At 38.2% G+C, this 24,454-nt stretch overlaps 1 protein-coding gene across 10 annotated transcripts in view; it reads left to right on the top strand.

The window, feature by feature from the left end:
• Positions 1-24,454, top strand: part of ZNF148 (zinc finger protein 148) — a 129,221-nt gene that overhangs the window by 95,518 nt on the left and 9,249 nt on the right. For all 10 annotated transcript variants that reach the window (XM_028505210.2, XM_028505209.2, XM_028505212.2 and 7 more), the window contains 2 exons: positions 1,879-2,002; positions 3,323-3,406. In XM_028505210.2, coding sequence (XP_028361011.1) covers positions 1,879-2,002; positions 3,323-3,406 — 208 coding nt within the window. The remainder of the gene's footprint in view (positions 1-1,878; positions 2,003-3,322; positions 3,407-24,454) is intronic.

Genomic DNA, 24,454 nt, shown 5'->3' with positions numbered 1-24,454 from the left:
CAACATATGTGAAAATACCTAGTACTGTATTGTTTGTAGTTCTGTTTTATATAAAATGTTTAATACCTTTTTGCTATCTTTTTATGTTAGAAATATTTTGAATCATTTTAAAACATTTTTGTGGGGTTTTTATTTATTTTTGCAGTGTTTTCTTGCATATTATTATGTGACTAGGAAACGTTGAAAAAATTTTAAACTGGCCAGAAATGAAACTTTTCATTCTCATTGACTGACTCTCTTTAGGAAGCTGTGGCACTCACTTCCGTTCGCCTGCCAAATGTTTCCCTCTGACTTTGGTGCACAGACTTTGAAGCATTGTTGACCACTTTGGCAGTTTGCCCCTAACCCAAAAGCCATGTTAATTTGCATAGTAATTAGCATTGATTTATATATAGTATAGGTGAATTGTCTTCCTAAATTTAAAGTTTAAAAAAATTTAAAAAAATTAAAGCCTTCTTTTTCTTACCTATTCCTCTTTTCTAGGGTAGAAAAGGAGTTACACTTTGTATTCACATACCCTAATCAATTTCCAAGGGCTTTTGTATTTTTCAAGATGTTTCCCAGATTGCTCTACCCTGTGTGGGACACAGTTCCTTAGCTCCACTCCACAGGCCCCCACCTCCAATATTATTTGCCTCTCACTTGCCATGCTCCCCCTGATCTTGTCTCCTAGTTTTATATGCTTATCTTCAAATTGTTGTACTCTGCCATCTTTCTTGTCTCAGTAATGAAAAAAGGGATCATTGATTATTTTCACTGTCTCTTGTCTGGTGAAGAAGGCAGTTTAATGTTTAATGTTGCCCGTTGAACAAACGGCTGATGAGTGGGAGTACATGCAGCCTCAGTGTGGCTGCTCTCTGGCGCTGGCTAGGTCAGGCCCCCCGTGTTCTCAGCCTGAGAAGCCCAAGAAGATAAGGCTGACCACTCTGTCACTTTTCTTTCCCTTAACCCACTCAAATTTATTTATTCAAATATTTTTAGGAATATTCTTAATAATAGTTTAGTAGTCCAAGAGTAACCTTAGAGATTCTGGACTTGTCCAAACCAGACTCTCAATTCTATCCTAGGATGACTTGAAAACTTTGTTTTCTGGTCAGTGGAAGGAAGGGAGGGAGGGAGGAAGGAAGGTAGGAGGAAGGAAATGTAATAGGCAAGCATTTGTGTGGTTTAGAAAAGTGTTGTATGTTCAATATAAAGTCTCTTTCTCACCTTATCTCCTGTCTGCCAAGTTCCCCAGCCATCACAACTGAGGTTACGTACATTTTGTATACATCCTTTAAAGTAGTTTACACACACACACACACACACACACACACCCCCATAGGAACTCTCTTGTATACAAAAATTAGAAAAATTATATACTGGATTCTGAACTTTGCTTTTTTTACTTAATAAATTCTGGGCCTCTTTCCATATAAGTATATAGAGTGCTTTCTCATTTTAATTTATAACCACATGATATTAAAATGTATTAATTTTCTATGATTTATTTAACCAGTCCTATACTGATTGATATTTACGCTATGTCTAAAACATAAGGCTTTTGTTCTGCATATGTAAGAATTTGAAATTGAAAATAAAGCTATACTCCCCCTAACAGAACACGCAGGGACTCTATCAGACAGCAGCTTTAGAGAGGAGGGGCAGAGTACTAAACCAGCTTCCACGGTTTTATTAGTGATCTGACCCATTCTGGATCACACTGTTCTTTACAATTAACAATAATGTTATTCTAACAGCCTTTTCAAAATTATTTAGGAAAGAATATTTCATAGTCTCTGGTGAACATTGTTTGCATTGAAAGACATTATCTTTTTTATAAATTAGTGTTACATTTTTAAAACTTCTTTCTTTTGTTTTTACCTTTTTTTAAACTAGATTCTTACAATAAATGAGGATGGATCACTTGGTTTGAAAACCCCTAAATCTCATGTTTGTGAGCACTGCAATGCTGCCTTTAGAACGAACTATCACTTACAGAGACATGTCTTCATTCATACAGGTATTTTCTTGATTTAAAATGGGCTTATGTCCATTAAAATATCTTTGTTATTTTCACCTTTGTGTAAATGTCATTCATTCCTAAGACCATAGCTAACCTGGCATTTCAAATCAGAGATTTCATAAAGCCAGAATGTCAGAAGGAAATCAGGAAAAACTTCAAATAAGAAAACAATTAGTATGGATGTGTAAAATTAATTAATCTTAATTGGACACTTAGTTGGCTTAATGTGTTCTTTTTAGCTAGAGAAACAGTTAAAGAATGTATTATTGAAAGCCTGTCAGCATTTATTTTTCTATGCATGATATCCAGATGGAGCTTGAAATATGAATTTGGGGATCAGATATAAAAAATGATAATTAAGAGCATGAAGTTGTAGAGAGCAGAACTAAAAGACTGATCACAGATCTCTGGGGAAACAGAGTAGACCCGTAGATTGAATTAGGGCAGCAGTGGGGAAGGCAATAATAAGGTAGATTTGATGAACTAAGAAAGTACAGTTGTCCCAGAAGCCAAAAGAAGAGAGAATACCAAGGAGCATATGATCAACAATGGCATAACATTCTGAGAGGGCAGAAAACTGAGAAAAAAAATTAAAATAAGTAGCAAGGAGATAGACAACGAGTAGCTTTTTAAGAAAACAGAGTGTAAGGGTTAAAGCACAAGTGGGTAGTAAAGAGTTTGAGACATAGGATAGACTTCTCTTTTAAGAAGGTGTGGTGTAAAGGTAAGAAAGTGATGGAGGAGTGTTTAAGGATTTCTGGAAAGTTTCTTTGCATAGAGCAGACCAAAGAACACGTTCCTTAAAAGGAAAAGCTCCCAGCAGAGTGGGAACGTTTGAAGATACAGGATTTTTTTTTAAAGAATGTTTAGAAAGTTCTGAAGGTTCTGGAGAAAACAGGTAAATGGGCATGAAGCGATGGTTAGCCACAGAGGACAACGTGAGTGGGTCTTCCTCCAGGTTAAAGGGAAGGCAAGACTTTGAAGACACACTTGCGTAACCTACAGAGTCTCTTCTAGCCTCATCATTTTAAAATTCTGGTTTAAGTTGTTTTACATCTTTTTTTTAATCCCTTAAAGGCTAGATAGAGGTCAGATTTAGTCTAGCTTTTGTGTGACTGTGAGGATGTGAATTTTAAAAGAGTTTTGGGGAAAAATTGAGAGGAAATAAAATTCTGTTAATGAACAATTATAACATTTGTATGGATAATTTGGAATTTTCCAGAATTTGGGCTTCTAAGATTTATCTTTCTTCAAAAATAGTAACTATAAACTGTGTTTAATCCAGTAACTAATTTGTGGATATGAAATTATTTTAAGGCGAAAAACCATTTCAATGTAGTCAATGTGACATGCGTTTCATACAGAAGTACCTGCTACAGAGACATGAGAAGATTCATACTGGTGAGTGTTACCACCTTACTAGGGTCATTCAACTGCATTCCACACATAGGAAGAGTTTTAATGAGAAACAGCTTGTTGCCACTTTTATTAGTTTTGTTTCTAAAGGGTATCATCGTTTTTCTTCTTGCAGTAAGCCAATGTTAACTGTTAAGACTTGTCTTTAATGTCCAAGCCCAATAAATTACCTTGAAATAAGGTTTTATAATAACTTAAAATATACTTAAAGTGACAAAAGGAAGTTTTTGTGAAATAGGTGTTTCCTTAGAGGTTTAATAAGTTTAGGTAAAAATTACCATTTACATTAATTAGTTTGGGGGATGGGAGCAAAATGTCTGAGCCCTGACATAGCCATACCGCTTTTTTGCTTAATATTTCGTGTATTTAGTTTGCTGTAACAAGAAAGTTGTAATCCCAGTAAGTTGGAAACTGAGTTTTTAAGTTGTTAATGATTTAAAACCAAATATTTTGGAAGATTACTGTAAAGGAGTCCATTTTAGAGCAAACATTTATTACTTTTGACTAGTTTTGTATGTAATCTTCATTCATAGACTGTTAGCTTTTGGTTTTTGAAGTCTCTAAAAATGGCAGAGGTGTTTCTTTAGAATTTATTTTCCGTGTTTTGCTTTTTGTGATATTATAAAAGTACAGGTGGTGAATTTGTATAACTTTGATTCTTACATTTAAATAGAATTGAGAATGATGATGATGATGTGTGAATATGAAAAGTATGAAAGTTCTTCATATTTCTTTATATTAAGTACTTAAACAAGTGCTTGCGTGGTGGTATTACTGAGACGTGTTCTCATGGTGCCTGCAGTGCCCATGCAAGGGGGTCCTTGGATAGTTTGCCATGTAGAAGAAGCAACCTTTTCTGCCTAATAACTTCCCTTACCTTTCTTGGCCTCTGAGGAAGCGTGACTGTGGTCTGTCTCTTTAAATAAAACTTCAACTGTGCAGCATATCTATGTGCTTTGATGTTCTACTTTTCAAAGATTACTATTATGCACACTCCCATTTCAGTTTCTTATGTAAACATTTATTCATCACTTCCAGATGGAAGGGAATACACTAGGCATTTTGGGAAAAAGAACAACTGTTTCAATTTTATTGTGACTTATAGCTAAATTTAAATTTCTATATAATAATAAAACTGATCAGATAATGATAAATGAAAGTGGTTAACTATTTTTGTATGTTTTTAACACTTGTTAGATTTCGATGATTTACTCATTCATTCAACAGAACAGTATTTTTTAGGCACCAGAAATACTGAGGTAAAGCAGCTTCCTTGGAACTTACGTTCTCATGGTAGAGATACACATACAAACAAGCACAATGTAGTAAGTGTTGTCGAGTTTTATACAAAATGCTGTGGTGCGCTGGGGAAGAGCCAGATGTGCTGTTTGTTGAAGGTTACACAGGGAAGGCAACACACAAAAACTGTAGCAGGCCCAGTGAAGAGTGTGTGTGTGCGCATGTGTGTCTGAAAAATATTTTTGAAACAATGCTTACCCTTATTGCATGCACTTTGCTGTTTTCTATTTTGTTCTGGCAAATTCTTTTTTAAGGTGCTGGTCACAATCTTGTAATCTCACTGTTGGGGAAAACAACTCTGCTAGGCACTGGAGAATCTTGAAAACCAGATGTTGTGCTAAATGTTTCGTTAAATAACTCATTTACTGCTCACATTAATCTTGAAAGAGAAGAGCCATTACTATTCCCATTTTTTAGAAGTTAAGACACTTTCCTAAATTTATATGATCTAACATATGATGGAGCCAAGGTTCCAGCTCAAGTCTCTGTGACTCCAGAGTACACATGTGAGATAACTAACAATGGGTCTAGAAGCAGAATAATATCTTTGGGCCTTTTTGAGGTTTACTTGCTCTGCTACCAAGTCTTTCAATGGGTTTGATAACATCTGAAAGGGGCTGAAGCAAAGGCTGAAGTTCTCATGTTAAACCTCATACATTTAAGCCCTGGCTGGTGTAGCTCAGTGGATTGAGCACGGGCTGCGAACCAAAGCATCGTAGATTCGATTCCCAGTCAGGGCACATGCCTGGGTTGCAGGCCATGGCCCCTAGCAACCGCACACTGATGTTTCTCTCTCTCTTTCTTCCTCCCTTCCCTCTCTAAAAATAAACAAACAAATAAATAAATAACCAAACCTCATACATTTAGAAGATAAGGAGTTGAGAGGAACCAGGGCACACCAGTCATTATGGCTCCTTCACAGGGAGAAGTTTCTTTTGACGAGACTCAGCTTTACCCCATTGGTCCTGTGCCCTCCCCTCATCACCGTACATGTGGAACTGCCGGTATAAGGAGTTTGGATTTCCCTTCTTCACTTCATTTTCTTGATTCTTCTTATAGACTCTTTCTGAAAACACTAAGATATTTTTGTCTTACAATCAAGGTACCTATAAAATATATTTTGAACCACAAATATGTTCTCTATTATTTATTTTTCTGTTCTTACTATTCGTTCTTTAATGTTTTAAATGGCTTTTATTTTTGGAGGGATGTTGTGCCCTCAAGTTTGCCCATGTCAAGGCTTTCTCTCTGTAGGCTCTTCATTTAGAAAAATGCATTGAAATAGTTATTGCAATTAAAAAGATTTTGTGTGTTTATCTACTTTTAAATTGTCGAGAAGGTAATGAGTCACCTATCAACTGATCCTCAAAGGTTGTGTGGTAAGAAGAACTACTAGTTCTTACAAATTTTATTTTCCTTTGCCTCTCTCATCCTTTTAGATCTTCTTATACTGTCTCCTCTAGTCTTCCACCCCCAAGTTCATTCTGTCCTTCATTTGCAGCATGATTAAAAATCATTACCTGCTGCTCTTGCCACCAATAAAGAAATCCTCTGAGGCTTTTAAAAACCAAGAATGGCTCTAACTGGTGTGGCTTAGTTGGCTGAGCAATCATCCTGCAAACTGAAAGGTCACTGGTTCGATTCCAGGTCAGGACACATGCCTGGGTTGCAGACCCAGTCCCCAGTTGGGGGCACGTGAGAGGCAACTGATCAGTGTCTCTCTCACACGTAGATGTTTCTCTTCCTCTCCCTTCTCTCTAAAAATAAATAAATAAATTCTGAAAATGTACTTTGATTTGGTTTTCAAATAGAAAAATTTGAAACTCAATCTGGACAGACTTAACACCTCATTCTCTTTCTTAAATGTAGACTAGCCTACAAAATACCAGTTGAAGCGAGAATACTTTTTCATCCCAAGGCTGATCCTTGAAATTCTGGTTAAAGCTTTATTTTTTTAGCCTAAGGCATTGAAAACTGTGAAAATGCAAATATCCTTGGGATTGCTATTTTTGATAATTATGGGAGATTTATATTTTGTGAATATATTCTAGATCTTTTGCTTATCGTATGTTTGGGGATATGGGAGAAAAGGTGAGTACTTGAAGCAAAGGTTGAAGGTAATAATGCTAATCGATCATTTTGTTTAGGGTCAGAATTACTGCTCAGGTACACACCAAGGTTAAATATCATCACTGAAAGATTTACTTTGTGATCAGGTGCTTTTATCAAAGGTGCCATTTCTTCTGCATTTTCAAAAGCATATATAGACTAAATGTTAGAGTTGTGTTGTCTTCTAGAGGAACACCTTGTCACCATTTTGCTGCAAGGAAATGCCAGTCTTACGGCCATGAAGAAGGAATGTGGGTTTGAGGAATAAAGACCTTAAGTACAATTTTTAGTATTTTCTTTGAATTTTCTTTTTTAAAGTAATTTTATTGATTATGCTATTACAGTTTTCCCAATTTTTCCCCCTTTACCCCCGCTCCACTCTGCATCCCCCATCCCTCCAGCATCCCCCACCCTTAGTTCATGTCCGTAGGTTGTACGTATAAGTTCTTTGATTTCTCTGTTTCCTATACTATTTTTGACCTCTCCCCATCTATTTAATGCCTACCAATTATGCCTCTTCTTCCGTGTACCTTTTTCCCCCATTCCTCCCTCCCCCCTCCCCACTGAAAACCCTCCATGTGATGTCCATTTCTCTATTCCTGTTCTAGTTGTTTGCATAGTTTTTGTTTTTGTTGTTTTTCTTCTTTCTTTTTTAGGTTCATTTATTGATAGTTGTGAGTTTGTTGTCATTTTACTGTTCATAGTTTTGATCTTATTTTTCTTAGATAAGTCCCTTTAACATTTCATATAATAATGTTTGGTGATGGTGAACTCTTTAACTTGACCTTATCTGAGAAGCATGTTATCTGCCCTCCCATTCTAAATCATAGCTTTGCTTGATAGAGCAGTCTTGGATGTAGGTCCTTGCCTTTCATGACTTCAAATACTTTTTTCTAGCTCCTTCTTGCCTGCAAGGTTTCTTTTGAGAAATCAGCTGACAGTCTTATGGGGACTCCTTTGTAGGTAACTCTCTCCTTTCCTTCTTTTAGGATTCTCTCCTTATCTTTAATGTTGGGTAACTTAATGATGATGTGCCTTGGTGTGTTCCTCTTTGGGTCCAACTACTTTGGGACTCTCTGGGCTTCCTGGACTTCCCGGAAGTCTGTTTCCTTTGCCAGATTGGGGAAGTTTTCCTTCATTATTAGTTCAAATAAGTTTAAAATTTCTTGTGGTTGTTTTTCTCCTTCTGGCACCCCTATAATTCAGATATTGGAACGTTGCAGGCTGTCCCAGAGGTTTGTAAGACTCTTCTCACTTTTTTTGAATTCTTGTTACTTCATTCTGTTCTGGTTAGATGTTTATTCCTTTTTTTTGTTTCATATCATTGATTTGAGTCATGGTTTTCTTCCTGTTACTGTTGGTTCCCTGGATATTTTGCTTTATTTCATTTTGGGTATCTTTCATTTTTCAACCAAGCCCAATCAGTTCTGTGAGCATTTTGATTACCAGGGCTTTTAATTCTCCATCAGATAGGTTGGCTATCTCCTCATTGCTTGGCTCTCTTTCTGAAGTTTTTCTCTGTTCTTTCATTTTGGCCCTATCTCTTTGTTTAGGGCACCTGATCAGTTGTAAGGGGGTGGGGCCTTAGGTATTTACTAGGGCAACTCTCCTTGCTGTGCTGCGGAGCTGCCTGTGGGGGAGGGGCCAGAGAGGGAACAGTGCAGCTTGCCTGCTAGTCCCTAGCCCACTTTTCAACGAACTGTCATGTGAAACTGGGAGTTTCTCCCACCACAGCAACCACTGTAGTCCACAGTCAGCTCTGAGTCTCAGTTTCCCCTTAAGTCAGCCCCACCTGCGCAGCCTGCCGCCTCACCGTGGTTCTCTCGTCCTCTGCCTTACTAGTCTGGTTGTTCTGTTTGACTGTTCCTTTAATTCCATGGTTGTCGGAGTTCCATGAAGTTTGATTTTCTGACACTTCTGGTTACTTACTGATTTTAGATTGGTTGTTATCCTCCTTTGGTTGTGCAAGGAAGTGAAGGGTTTGTACCTACATCTCCATCTTTGCTGGGACTCTATTTTAATTTTCTAAATTCCTCTGAAGAGTAAGTCACAGACTACCCCTCCTGATATTTCACTCTTGTAACAAATTATGCTTGTCTTGAATAGTTGTGACAGTTTTCATAATTTATTTTCATTAGTAAAAATGTTATGAAACCATTTCTGTGTATAGGGAAGTTTTTTAAAATTGATTTTATAAATCCTCCCCCAAATAAAAGGGATTTTGAAAATAAACCGAATCATTCAGAATTATGCATATACATTAGGGATTTTTTAAGGCTATATTTCTTGAATGTGTACAATTTTATAGATAAATATAGAGTAAGAAACACTAGAAAACATATCTCCTAAGTAAGCATTTTTTACACCTGAAAACATGTAGATCTTCTTTTCCCCTTGACTATGACTTTTGCCCACAACCATGTTAAATAGCTGAATAATAGCATTATTATTTTTTTTCTCAAAGATTGTTTTTATTTGTTTTTAGAGAGAAGGGAATGGAGGGAGAAAGAGATGGAGAGAAACATCAGTGTGTGGTTGCCTCTCTGTGCCCCTACTGGGGACCTGGCCTGCAACCCAGGCTTGTGCCCTGACTGGGAATCGAAGTGGCGACCTTTTGATTTGAAGGACGGTGCTCAATCTACTGAGCCACACCAGGCAGGGTACATTATTATTTTTTAAACCGGTTGGGCTAGTGGGGTGGAGTGGGAGAGAATGTTGATTCACCCTTGAATAAGTTAGCTCAACACTTAGTATTTCCTTCAGTATGGTTCAGTTATTAATAAAAATTACGGTTTTCCTCTTACTATTTTAATGCCCTAATTTATAGTTTATTAGCTATAATGGCGAAGCCTTATTAAAAGAAAATTAAGTTACAGACCTAATTATGGTTTAACTCTCATTTGGAAGATAAAGGAACTGAATCCTGTTTGTGTTAGTGAGAGTGTTGCCTGTGTTATGAGCTTCTGGCCTTGCAATCACTGAAGCCAGACAGTGCTGGCATGGATAGAGCTTGTCAAGAGAGATTAAGCAGGGAAGTACAGATTGCTGTGACTGCCATTCTCTGCTTTAACAAAGCTTTTAGAAACCAGTTTTTTTTTTTTTAAATCTACAACACTGCTGATAATTCACACTAAAAGATTTGATTGCACATAAAACACATGTAAAATTTTTACACCATATAACAAAACATCTCAGTAAAGGTAAGAGAAATCATATAAATGTGTGTACATGCAAAACACTGCACCATACTTAAAGGTTTTCTGAGGCGTTTTTTTTTTTTTTGTGGTGGGGAGAAGTCATTCAGAAAGTTAACTCTGCCTTAACATTATGCCTTAGAACTGAAATAAGGAGAATCAGAGGCTTTATAATATGAGTTGCCTAGTTTTCAATAAAGTGTATACAGGTGTGGGCAAAAGTAGGTTTCCAGTCAGGGCTATTTCCTGTGGCTTTTACCCTGCAGTTCACTGTGGAAAATTTGTACAGATTTCATGTTCCACACTTACCACTTAACTCTCAACAGATCATCCTACTTGATTTTAACAAAATAAATGTCTTTGAGTTAAAATAAAAAGCTAGAAATTTCTAAGAAGTCATCATTATCATAAACCTAATAATACTGTCAAATGAATTTATTGAGTACCGATTCTCTGCCAAGCACTTTATTAAACACAGTACATAAATTGCCTTTATCCTCAGAGCAGTCCTTTGAGAAGGGTATTATTATTATTATTATTATTATTTACAGATAAGAAAACTGATTAAGTGATTTGCCCCCTGATGGGCACAGCTGGTTAATAACATTGTCCATGTCTTCCAAGTTCATGACCTTTAACCAGCATGCTATTGAAAGGGTATAAAAGCACCGAGAAAATTTTGAGTTCACAGAAACATTTGGTTTTAAACATTGAGGTTTTTATGTTGTTCAGGTAAGAGCAGAACCACTTCTGGATCTGCCCTATGATGTGTGGGTAACTTGTTATGTCCACCTGAAATGAAGTTTATGGATGTAGGAATAAGGGCAAATTCCAGCTAGTTTGGGGTGAACATAGGCAAGATGGACAACATGTAAATAATCATTCTGAGTGGAGCAGAAAGGAGTGGGTAGAGTAGGGATGAATAGATAAGACCAGAAGGCTCGATTTAGAGTTATATTGTCAAGCCTTGATGCCCAGCTAAGGAGTATTAAATTTATCCTGTAAGTACTATAAAATACCAGGGTATTCAGCTCCCATGTTGAAAGAATATTATTGTTTTGTGAAGAAAATTAGAAATTTGTTCACTGTTTTGTTAATTATAATTAATGTGAAAAATTATAATTTATTCAGCTAATTGCAAATGTACTGTTTACTTTTAGGTATTAAAATTTAAACAAATGAAGCAACATTGTTAAGCTTCAAGTAATGTAATATTACTTCAGTGGTGACCGGTTTTTGAGAAGTAGGTAAAACTTGGAAACCACTGAATATTACAGTGAAACAAAGAAAGTTATATTTTCTGGATTTTGTATTCTCTTCATTTTTGAACAGTATAGAATGCACTTTCAGAAAAAGAGCTGAGAAAGGACTTTCCAAATTTAATTATAACAGAATTTCCTAATTTAAAAAAAAAATTGCTCTGAGAGCAATTTATCAGTTTGATGTTTTGCATTTGTCAGTGTGTGTTTTAAGTCATTTTTGCACTTTAAAAAACGTGGTTAGTCTAGAATAAGTCAGTTTCTTTACTCTTCATTAGTTTGCCTTCCTTTAATATGGGTTCTTCCCTGCTCCCCACCCTGAAATTATTTTATATTCTGTAAAAGGGGAAGCATGAAGCAGTTGAGTCTAGATGTAATGCTTTGTTTTACAAATCCTTTCACACCATAATCTTCAGGAAAAATATCCATATTTCTTCCTCGAACTCAAATGCCTGAAGACCTTTAGGATTCTTCAATATTTAAAGTGGCCATTTTGACAGCTACTTTTACTTATTATTATTCAAGAACCCAGTTGAATGGAAGACCAACATTTCATGCCTTTCAAATCTTGAATTCATTAAGGTTTCAGATGTCTAGATTGGCGGATGACAAAGTTTTTTTTAATGTGTTTTATTGATTATGCTATTACAGTTGTCCCATTTTCCCCCTTCCCTCCCTTTCACCCTGCACACCCCTTCCCACCCACATTCTCCCTGTTTAGTTCATGGCTGGTACATGTAAGTTCTTTGGCTTCTATATTTCCCACACTATTCTTGCTCTCCCCCTGTCTATTTTCTACCTACCATCTATGCTACTTATTCTCTGTACTTTTTCCCCCTCTCTCCCCTTCCCCCTCCCTGTTGACAACCCTCCATGTGATCTCCATTTCTGTGGTTCTGTTCCTTTTCTCGTTGTTTGCTTAGTTTGCTTTTGTTTTTGTTTTAGGTGTGGTTGTTAGTAATTGTGAGTGTACTGTCATTTTCCTGTTTATATTTTTATCTTCTTTTTCTTAGATAAATCCCTTTAACATTTCATATAATAAGGGCTTGGTGTTTGATGAACTCCTTTAACTTGACCCTATCTGAGAAGCACTTTATCTGCCCTTCCATTCTAAATGAAAGCTTTGCTGGATAGAATAATCTTGGATGTAGGACCTTGCCTTTCATGACTTCAAATACTTCTTTCCATCCCCTTCTTGCCTATAAGGTCTCTTTTGAGAAATCAGTTGAGGGTCTAATGGTAACTTCTTTGTAGGTAACTGTCTCCTTATCACTTGCTGCTTCTAGGATTCTCTCCTTCATTTTAATCTTGGCTAATGTAATTATGATGTGCCTTGGTGTGTTCCTCCTTGGGTCCAACTTCACTGGGACTCTCTGAGCTTCTTGGACTTCCTGAAAGTCTATTTCCTTCACCAGATTGGGGAAGTTCTCCTTCATTACTTGTTTAAATAAGTTTTCAACTTCTTGCTCTTCTTCTTCTCCTTCTAGTACCCGTATGATTCAGATATTGGAATATTTAAAGACGTCGTGAAAGTTCCTAAGCCTCTCCTCATTTTTTTGAATTCTTGATTCTTCATTCTTTTCTGGTTAAATGTTTCTTTCTTTCTTCTGGTCCACACCATTGATTTGAGTTTTGGTTTCCTTCCCACCACTGTTGGTTCCCTGTACATTTTCCTTTATTTCACTTAGTATAGCCTTCATTTTTTTTTCCGTCTAATTTGCAACCATATTCAACCAATTCTGTGAGCATCTTGATTACCAGTGTTTTGAACTGTGCATCTGATAAGTTTGCTATCTCTTTGTTGCTTGGTTTTATTATTTCTGGAGCTTTGATCTGTTCTTTCATTTGGGCCATTTTTTTTTTGTCTTGACGCACTTGTTACATAGTGAGGGGCAGAGCCCTTAGGTATTCACATAGGAGGGGCAACCCACATTGCTGCTTTGTGACTCTGTATGTTGGGAAGGGGTCCAAGAGGGGGCAGAGGCATTTGCTTTGCTCTCTGCTAGATTCCAGTCACTTCCCCTGTTACCATAGACACATTGGGTCCTTCTGGTTCTGATTCCCAGGTGGGTGAGCGTGTGCACATTCTGGGACCCCGTGGGTCTCTCCAGCGTGCTCTCCTGTGAGACTGGGAGTTTCTCCCTCTGTAGCCGCAACCCCCACAGGTGTTTTCAATCAGTGGTTTGAGGTTTTATTTCCCTGCACTGGAGCTCTGGGTTGTGCGGTCCCTCTTGCTCCTCAGTTGTTCCTCCTATTTTATCTGCTCGTCAATGTGGGTCCACTCACTCTACCAGCCGCTGCTGTAGCCTTACTGGCCAGCTACAGCCTTGTGCACCCCGCTTCACAGTCCAGCGCTGGGTCCACCAGCTGCCACCTTACCATGAGTCCTCCCGATGCGCCTGTCTCCACCTCTCCTACCCATCCTAATGAGTGTGTCTTCTTTAACTCCTTGGTTGTCAGACTCCATACAATTTGATTTTCTGTCAGTTCTGGTTTTTTTGTTTTTAAATTGTTGTCCTTCTTTTGGTTGTGCGAGGAGGCACAGTGTGTCTATCTATGCCAGGTGGTGTATCTATGCTACACCTCCATCTTGGCCAGAAGTCTGATGACAACATTTTTTGGGGGGCGGCGGGATGTTGGGGCAAGGGAAGAAGAGAAAAGTAAACTGTTGATAACAACATTTTCATTTGTTGATAAAGTTTTTCATTTGATTGACTTTCAATGACACAAACTCAGAATTTATACATTTTATTTGGGTCTTTGGTGAAAGCGTGGCTGACAAGATGTGCTCTCTGACTTGGACACAGTCATGATGACAAAACAGTATTTATCTAAATTTACTTATCAAGGTCATTCATTCTTATTTTTCTGGATACTTTTATTAAGATGTTTAGATGTCATCTCTGAAGAGTTTCTATTTTTAGAAATGTTTAAATATTGTTGTCAAACCCCCCCGCCCCTGCTCCTGTCAGAATTTTATGCAAGTGTCCTATTTTGACTTTCTTTGAAAGCACCCACAGCGATAGTAACACCTTGTACATACTTTGTAACTTGTTTTGCTCTTCCGTAGATCTCGTGAGACTGTTAAGAAGCAAATGTAGTGGATCATAGCGTCCTAATGTAGAACTAGGCACTTGTTTCTCTATCCAGCCTGTCTCCCATTCGACTTTTTTGCTGTTTGCATTATTGGTCATTGATGCAAGTGCTTCCTCCTCTGTTTCCTGTAGAACTCTGTTGTCTCCAGTTCATGGCTGCATAAAAAAGCTGATAGACAAATTAACCAAAAGTTTATTGATTTTTTTCTTTCATGTGATTTAATCCCTCTGTAAATTCTTGAAAGGGCTTAATGGATTATTCTTTACCTATGTTTTATTACCTATCTTGAGTTTTACTTTTTAAGGGTGACTGAAGAATGATGTTGAACAAGAACTTTCAGTATGTATTTTTAATTATTCCAGAAAAATATATTCAGTCAACCTTCAGTTACCTTGGGGAGTTGACCAGATTGTAGATTAATTATTTAAGATTTTAAAAAATGAATACCAACACAAAGAAAGCAACAATTATTACTATTGTTGGAAACCGCATAGTATTTTGCGTAGGCCTGCTATGCTTACCTAATGGAGGGATTCCTGTCATCCTTAGAAATCAGTCAGCTATGTTCCTACCTACTTCGCCTAACTTTTAGTTCTTTATCATAGGGTAGAAGGAAGGGATACTGAGTCTGATCACCTGTAACACTGGAGTCTTGAGAAGGTGCAGAAAAATCTGCCCTCTCTTAAGACATTTTATTATATGAGAATTGGGAGGAAATGGACAGTGGTTCATGGGAACCTGGAACTGAAAGGTGTTATTTTAAACTTGTAGAATTCACTGACAGATGCAAGGGTTTCTGTTATACAGAATCCATAGACCTAAATATTGGGGTCTTGGGCAGGAGACGTTTGAGGGGTTGCTATTAAGGAGCTGAGATGCTAAGCACGGGTGGAGAAGAGCATGATTGTTACAAGGAAAGACAGAGGCTACCTACTGAAAGCATTGCCTGATGCTCTGCTTTTTTACTGAGGCTTCTGGGTTATTATTCTCGTAGGAGAATTTGCTCAGTGCCTCGCCGGTGTTACTTAGCTTTTTATGATACTGAAAAGAGAAGTATTGCAACCAAGAAATAGACAAAGGTAACAGGTTATTTTAACAGAATAGTAGCATTTCAACCTTTGTATTTCATATAGTGTTTTGTATTTCCAAGCTGTTATATTTGCATTGTTTTTACATTTTGGATGACAGTTCTTGGATGGTAAATTAAGTTCCTGAATATTGTATACCAGCTTAAAGATTACATTAAATCACTACTGTGCTGAATTGAGACTTAAAGCTACCAGGTTCTATAGCAGTCTGGATTTATTTGCTAATCAGTGTTTGGGTTTCAGATTAATTAATTAGCCATTAATACTTTTTTCCCCACTGTAGGAAAGTAACTTCTGAAACTAATCTCAATTATTTTTTCTTCCTCATTGAAACAGTTGCTTTTATGAGATTTCTTGGGAAAGCCACTGTCATACTCTGATGAGGCCCTGAACTTATGAACAAGACATTAAGACTAGAAATTGAGTGAACTGGATAGGAAGACATTTCAAAGGAAGAATAAATATAGATGAAATTTAATTACAATGTAATGAGAAGGAACTAAAGGAGTAAACTAGTATACAGATTTGGTTTTTAAGCTTTTATTGTGGAACCTGATTGTCAGATGAAATTCTACATGAAACAACACCAGTAGTCAACTAAAAAGCAAGGCAGATGATTCCAGGTAGTTTCCTTGGCTCTTGGTGAGTTGATAGACGTTATCAGTACTACTTAGTTGTTGTTCTATTCAAGGAGACAAGGCTAAGTTTGAAGTGACTGAAGAGTTAGCCACCGTGGAACAAGTATAGACGAGAATGTTTCCAAAATGGAATTACACACTTTAAATAGTTGAATTACATGGTACATGAATTAAATCTCAATGAAGTTTTTTCCTAAAAAGAATACATGATAAAACATTGTTTCTGTGTGCTCTGAAACGGATTCTGCTAAGATGTGTTACAACTGACAGTAGGAGAAATGTGTAGAGCAGAAAAACATTTATTTGTGCTAATTTACAAAGATTGAGAAAATGTTAAGCATTTAAAGCATATGAATATTTATAGTATTAAATGAGCAGTACTTTGTGGAAAACATTTGAATGTATGAATCAGCAGTGTCAACAGGAAACTTCATTTGCTTGTAGTGGATTTAACCATCATTGGTTCCATGAATTTTTATCTCATATGGAAGCTGGATATCCTCATTTACTATATTCAGCAGTTTAATAGCTTAGAATTGGTAACGGGTTTTTTTGGAATTTTTGAGGGTAGAACCAAGGTTAAAATTTTTCTGAATGAGAAGAACTACTGTCAGCTGCAATTATTGAATACTGAAGAATGGCTTTGAAAATTAGCTTTCCCTGAAGACCTGAAAATGTTTCTTAATGAAGTCAGCCTAGTATTACAAGGAGGAAACAGCGCTTACAGTGAAACTTACATGGTTAAGTCATTTTGACAGCTGCTAAGGTTATTGAATCACAGAATGCTGCTTTGTATACCTCCCTTTTTGTTGTTAGGACAAAAAGGGAAACCTCCATTCCTTCATGGTTGTGGGGTGGAAATACTTTCTAAGCTCAAACTGCACTTTAGTCAGTTTTTGGATCTTGATGCAAGTCTGTATTTCAAAATCTATTAAACTATAACTCCATGTAATCTCCATTTGGAAGTAATTAAACTACAATGTAATGGCATGCTAAAAGGCAGCTATCAAGAAAAGAACCTAATAAAAATTTTTAAAGCTTTTATTTATTTTTTTATAGAGAATAAGAGAGGGAGAGAAACATCAATGTGTGGCTGCCTCTCACATGCTCCCCCGCCCCCCACTGGGGACCTGACCTGCAACCCAGGCATGTGCCCTAGACTGGGAATCGAACCAGCGACCTTTTGATTTGTAGGCCAGCACTCAACCACTTAGCCATACCAGCCAGGGCGAATCTAATAGAATTTTATAATTGCCTTCCAAATGATGAATAACTCTTAATTAAAACTGTGGTTTTATGGATTGATATCAGTACCTGTCTTTGTAACAAGACAATTTCACAGAATATGTAAAAGTTTCAAGCAGATAATTATTAACAGGTAAATATTTGCCGTTGATCGCTGTCAACTTCAGCTGGTCTACCTGACCATGGAGCATTGTCCACTGAGAAATGTCCAGCACGAAACTTCACAAACCACTTTTGATACATTCAGTCAGTCACAGCACCTTCTCCATACACTGCACAAATCTCTTTTTGCATTTCAGTTGTGTTTATACCTTACTTGAAAGGATAAAGCATAATATGCCAAAAATGTTGCTTATTTTTTCTGTCTTCAGTATTATAATGGCTATGCAAATAGTCACCAATTTTGATGTTTTTTTAAATGCACACTGATATAACAACTGTCACAATACAGTCAAACAAAATTGTTTCGAATGAAGTTAAAGGCAACTACGCGCTACAAGGGCCATCGTATGGAAAAAAACAAATGAACTTTTTGGCCAACTCAATACATGTAGTTGATTAGAAATTTCTGTTTTTTGAGAGTTTATCCTACAAATGTACCTGCAAGTGTGAATTAATATATTTACAAGTTATTCATAACATTTATATTAATAGGAAATGTTTTGGAATAATGGGTAACTGGTTAAATTTATATGTAAATTTAATATCACTCTGTGAAAGATATCAGCTGTCAGAATGAGTTAGCTCTTTTTCAACTGATAAGATCTCTAAGCTACTGAAGAAGAAAGATGCAGAACACTGAATAAAATGTTATTTTCATAGAAAAAAGAAAAAATGGGCTTCCGGCCAAGATGGAGGTGTAGGTAGACACACTGTGCTTCCTCGCACAACCAAAAGAAGGACAACAACAATTTAGAAACAAGATAACAACCAGAACTGACAGAAAATTGAACCGTATGGAAGTCGGACAACCAAGGAGTTAAAATAGACTCATTCATCTAGACTGGTAGGAGGGGCGGAGTTGGGCAGCCGGGCTGAGAGGAGTCGCAACACAAAAAAGCAGTGGCACCGGATGCATAATGCATCCCGCGCACAGGCGGCCAGCAGACCCAGCAACGCGGCGACTGTGAAGTGAGGCGCTGCACACCAGGTGGCTGGCTGACCGGGCATCCCCACGTTCGCACGTAGACAAACCAGGCGAAATTGGGCAGTGAGACAGACGGCGCAGCCCAGGGTCCCAGTGCCAGGAAATAGAGCCTTGGGACACTGATTGAAAACACCTGTGGGGGTTGAGGCGCAGGGAGAGACTCCCAGCCTCACAGGAGGAGGGACCCACAGGGTCCTAGAATGTACACAAGCCCACCTGCATGGGAATTAGCACCAGAAGGGCCCGGTTAGCTTGGGGGAAGTGGCAGAAGGGACTGAATCTGACAGAGAGGAGCAAGCGCCATTGTTCCCTCTCAGACCCCGCCTCCACATGCAGTGTCACAACCCAGCAACTGGGTTTCCCCACACTGTTGAACACCTAAGGCTCTGCCCCTCACTACATAACAGGTGGGATCAGACAAAAAAAAAATATATGGCTCAAACAGAAGAACAGATCAAAGCCCCAGAACCAATACATCTAAACAACCAAAAGATAGCCAACCTATCAGATGCACAGTTCAAATAACTGATAATCAGGATGCTCACAGAATTGGTTGAATTTGATAGCAAATTAGATGAACAAATGAAGGCTACGATAAGAGAAATGAAGGAAAATGCACAGGGAAGCAGTAGTGATGGGAAGGAAATTGAGACTCAAAACAATAGAGTGGACAAGAAGGAAGAAAGAAACAACCAAACAGAAAAGAATGGGGAAACAAGAATTCAAGAAAAATGAGGAGAGGCTTAGGAACCTCCAGGACATCTTTAAATGTTCTAACATCCAAATTATAAGGGTACCAGAAGGAGAAGAGGAAGGGCAACAAGTGGAAAAGTTATTTGAACAAATAATAAAGGAGAACTTCCCCAATCTAGCAAAGGAAACAGACTTCCAGGAAGTTCAGAGAGTCCCAAAGAAGTTGGACCCAAGGAGGAACACACCAAGGAACATCATAATTACATTAGCCAAGATAAAAATGAAGGAGAGAATCCTAGAAGCAGCAAGAGATAAGGGGACAGTAACCTATAAAGGAGTTCCCATCAGACTATCAGCTGATTTCTCAAAAGAGACCTTATAGGCAAGAAGGGGCTGAACAGAAGTATTTGAAGTCATGAAAGGCAAGGTCCTACATCCAAGATTATTCTATCCAGCAAAGCTTTCATTTAGAATGGAAGGGCAGATAAAGTGCTTATCAAATAAGGTCAAGTTAAAGAAATTCATCATCACTAAGCCCTTATTTTATGAAATGTTAAAGGGACTTATCTAAGAAAAAGAAGATAAAAATATAAACAGTGAAATGACAGCAAACTCACAACTGTGAACAACCACACCTAAAACAAAAACCAACTAAGCAAACAACTAGAACAGGAACAGAACCACAGAAATGGAGATCACATGGAGGGTTAGCAACAGGGGAGTGGGAGGAGGAGAGAGAGAGAAAAGGTACGGAGAATAAGTAGCATAGATGGTAGGTAGAAAATAGATAGGGGGAGGGTAAGAATAATATGGGAAATGTAGAATCTAAAGAACTTACGACACATGGACATGAACTAAAGGGGGGGAATGTGAGTGGGAGAGAGTGAGCAGGGTGGAAGGGAGTGAAGGGGGAAATGGGAAAACTGTAATGGCATAATCAAAATATTAAAAAAGAAAATGAAAAATAAGTATTTTTGCTTATGTTTGTGTCAAGAGAGTAAATGTAGTTACATATAAAGGGGCAAAGGTAGAAGAGAACCTGTTTTTTATAGTGTTTTGATTTTTTTAACCATGTAAATATGTTACCTAATTCACAAACATAAATGGCAAACCTTAAATTTTATATTTTATTGTTTATGCTGTTACAGTTGTCCAGAGGTTTCCTCCTTTGCCCCCCTCACCACCCAGACAGCCCCCAACCCCCATGTCATTGTTCATGTCCATGGTTCATGCATATATATTCTTTTATACTGTATTCCCTATGCTGTACTTACATCCCCATGACTATTCCATAATAAGCAAGTTGTACATCTTAATATCTTCACCTTTTTTGCCTATGCTCCTGACCCCCTTCCCATGTAGCAGCCACCAAAATGTTCTCTGTATGTGTGATTCTGTTTCTGTTCTGCTTATTTATTTTGTTTTTTAGGGTCAATTACTGATAGATATGTATTTATTCCCATTTTATTCATATTTTTTAGTTTATTCTTAAAGAAGACACTTTAACATTTCATGTAATATTACCATATTTTGATGTGTATAATGTGCACTTTTCTGCCCAAATTTTGGGGGGATAAATAAGGTTGCACATTATACATGGTCAGAAATGATTGTACACTGTGGTCATCATAATCCCATGTATATTGCATGTTGGGTTTGCATTATACACAGCAAAATATGGTAGTTTGATGGTAATGAACTCTTTTAGCTTTATCTGAGAAGCTCTTTATCTGTCTTTGTGGATTCTAAACGATAGCTTTGCTGGGTAGAGTAATTTTGGCTGTAGGTCCTTGCTTTTCATTACTTTGAACATTTCTTGACAGTCTCTCTGTCCTGCAAAGTTTCTTTTAAGAAATCAGCTAACAGTTTTATGGGAGTGTTCTTGTAGGTAAGTCTCTGTTTTTCTCTTGCAGCTTTTAAGATTCTTTCTCTGTCTTTAATGTTTGGCATTTTAATTACAGTATGTCTTGGTGTGGTCCTGTTTGTGTGCATCTTGTTTGGGACTCTCTGTGCTTCCTGGACTTGTATGTCTATTTCGTTCAACAAGTTACGGAAATTTTATGTCAGTAGAAGTGACAGTTTTTTAAATTGGTTTTCAATTTCTTATTCTCGCTCTTCTCCTTCTGGCATCCCTATGTTGTAAATGTTAATAATGCTTGAATTTTTCACAGAGGCTCCTTACACTGCCCTCATTTTATTGGATTCTTTTTTTCTTCTTGGTGTTCTGATTGGGTGTTTTTGCTTCTTTATATTCCAAGTCACTGATTTGATTCTTGGCTTCATCCACTGTGCTATTGACTCCTTATAAGTTCTTTGTTTCAGTTAGTGTATCCTTCATTTCTGACTTGTTCTTTTTTATGGTTTCCATGTCTTTTATATGCTGTTAAAGTTCTCTCCGAGTTCATCTACTCTTTAGCTAAGTTCATTGAGCATCCTTATTATGATGCTTTGCATCTAGTAGATTGCTTGTCTCCATTTTGTTTAGTTCTTTTTCTTGAGTTTTGTTCTGTTCTGTTTTGGCGAGGGGGGCTGTGTTTCTTTGTCCCCTCATTTTGGCAGCCTCCTTCTGTTTGTATTAGGTAGAGCTGCTACCACTCCCAGGTTTGGAAGAATGGCCTGATGTAGTAGGTGTCCATTAGGGTCCAGTGGCACAACCTCCCCTATCACCCACGCTGGGTACTCCAAGTGCATGAGCTTGTATGCACTCTACTTGTAGTTGAACCTTGATTACTGTTAATAGGTAAGTGAGAAGGATCTATCATGGCTGATCAGATGGCAAGGACTGCCTGTGACCACCGACGACCAACCTCTGACCACTAGGAGGATTAGCTTTGCAGGGGCCCACTCCATAGAGCAGGACTGACTTCAGTAGGGCACAGGTGTCCACTGAGTCCACCCCTTGAGTGTGTTGCTTGTGGAGGTAGTTGGGTGGTGGTGATGTGACATGGTCTGTTCCTGCCTACAGGGTGCACAGGCTCTGTGGCTCCCAGGAGGTTCAGGCCAAGGTCAGCTCTCACCTGTGTTCTCTTCAGAAACACCTGGAATAAGCTATAAAGTGATCTGTAGATGGCTGCTACTTATACTGGGCTTGGAGGTGGCCAAGCAAGGCCAACCTGTGAACCAAGGCCAGCTGCTGCTTGTTCCAGCCTGGGGCCACTTAAAGGTATGGGATTTGCTGAGGCCAGATGCTGCCCCCCGTGAAGCATGAGCCAAGACAAGCCATTCATATGGAAAGACTACTTTCCATATGAAAAATGGGTGCCCCGAAAAGTTGGGTGGGGCAGACCCTCAGAGAATCTCCAGGGTGGGGCAAACAGTGTGAACCAGGCTGATGGAGTCTCAGATGTGGCAGCTCCCTGCCATCTCTTTGTGAGGAGGGCTCAGAAAAGGAACAATTGCCTCTGCCAGCACTTTTGTCTGGGAGAAAGCTGCCCCCTAAATCTTGCCCTGATGCCAGACACTTCAGTTTCTCCCATATGTCACTGGGGCCCCAGCACTGGAGCTCAGAGGGAGTAAGTCTGTGTGTAGGCCCTTTTAAAGGAATGCCAGGGAGTTGTACAGTTTCTGTCTTCCACAGTCTCTATCCCCGCTGATTTTTAACAGCCAGAAGTTGTGGGGACATCTTCCTTGCAGTGTAACCCTGGGCTGGGGGACATGTTGTGGGGCTGGGACCCCTTGCTCCCAAGATGTCCCTCCCAATTCTTATCTACTGACATGTTGGTGTGGGACCAGGCTGGTCCATGTCTCCACCCCTCCTACCAGGCTGATGTGGTTTCTTTCTTTAATTTCATAGTTACAGGAATTCCATTCAGATCCAATTCTGGTGGTCCTGAACTATGGTGGTTCTTAGTTTGGTTGTAATTTTGATGTGGTGTGGGAGGAAGCAAGGCATGTTTACCTAGGCCACTGTCTTAGCTTTATTCAAAACTTACATTTTAAAAAGTGTTATATCTAGAATGGCTAGTTAAAAAGGGAGAAGAGAACAGTACGTGGGAGAGCATAAAAAAGGATGTGAAGAAAGATGATGGTGTTTAAAAAGAGGGAATACATACTAGAGGAGAACAAAAGAAAGGATTAGAAGTAAGGATAACAAAAGTAGGTTGTCAGAAACAGACTGTGGAAGCTGAGTTTGCATTTATATTCCTTATCGGCTGACTTAGCTGCCACCATTGTTCATATTGTGGGAACTGTGAGGGGTTTTTAGCAAATGAAGGAAAATTTGTGAAAATTGCTTTTAAGGCATTAATGTTACAAGTATATTTTTGTTAAAGAAAGTTTCTTAATGTTGCTTCTAGTTAAATAAGGTATTAATTCTAGATCATGTATTAGAATGTAGCAGATAATAAACATGAATTTTTTCCCTGTTAATTTTTTATGAGTTTAATTGCCAGCTGCTTGAGGGAAGAAATAGTTTCTTGTTTCCTTTACATGGTGTTGATCATATTACCATGCAGTTTTTTTTATATTACAACTTTATTGAGGTATAATTTATGATACCAAAAAACCCACCCCTTTGAAGTCTATAGTTCAATAGTTTATTTTATAATATGAGGTCTGCCCAGAAGGTGTCGATCCATGTACTATGAAAAACAGAGACATTTATTGAAGAAGATACAAGATACAAGAAATATTGTACATAGGACAATGATGCCTCAGTCCCCTTCAAAGTAGGCACCTTGGGGACCTCACACAGTTCTCCCAGTCACTGTCAGCTGTCCTGTCGTATTTTCCTGAATTTTATTAGTGATCTGAATCTCTTCCCTTTCAAGGTGATTTTAGTTTGGGGAAAAGCCAAAAGTTGCAGGGCACCAAATGGGGGCTGTAGGAGGGCTGAGTCACCTGGGTGATTTGATGTTTTCCAAAAATACTCTGCGTAAGACATGATGCATGAGCGGGCACATCATCATGATGAAGCTGCTAATCACCAGTTGTTCATAGCTACGGCCTTCTGAATCATCCGAATAGATTCTGCAGAGGAATGTTCTAGCTTAGCACAAAAGTCGATGCAGATTTGTTGCTGCACGCACTCAGTCATTTTGAATGTGATGGCCACATAGTACACATGCTAATTCAACAATGTCTACCACCCCCACTGACTGGTACATTGAAGTCGTCATTGTTCACACCTTCCAGTCCACTCTCCTTGACTGCCAGGTTACGTCAATGTTGTGCAAACCATTCTCATCATGTTAATAATGGCTGGATTTTTTCCAGACCTCATATATTCACAGAGTGGTGCAACTATCCCTGCAGTCTAACTTTTAG

Source organism: Phyllostomus discolor, chromosome 2 (assembly GCF_004126475.2).
Source record: "Phyllostomus discolor isolate MPI-MPIP mPhyDis1 chromosome 2, mPhyDis1.pri.v3, whole genome shotgun sequence".
NCBI classification, from domain to species: domain Eukaryota; kingdom Metazoa; phylum Chordata; class Mammalia; order Chiroptera; family Phyllostomidae; genus Phyllostomus; species Phyllostomus discolor.
Note: the sequence above shows the minus strand (reverse complement) of the source record. Positions and strands in the feature narration are given on the sequence as shown.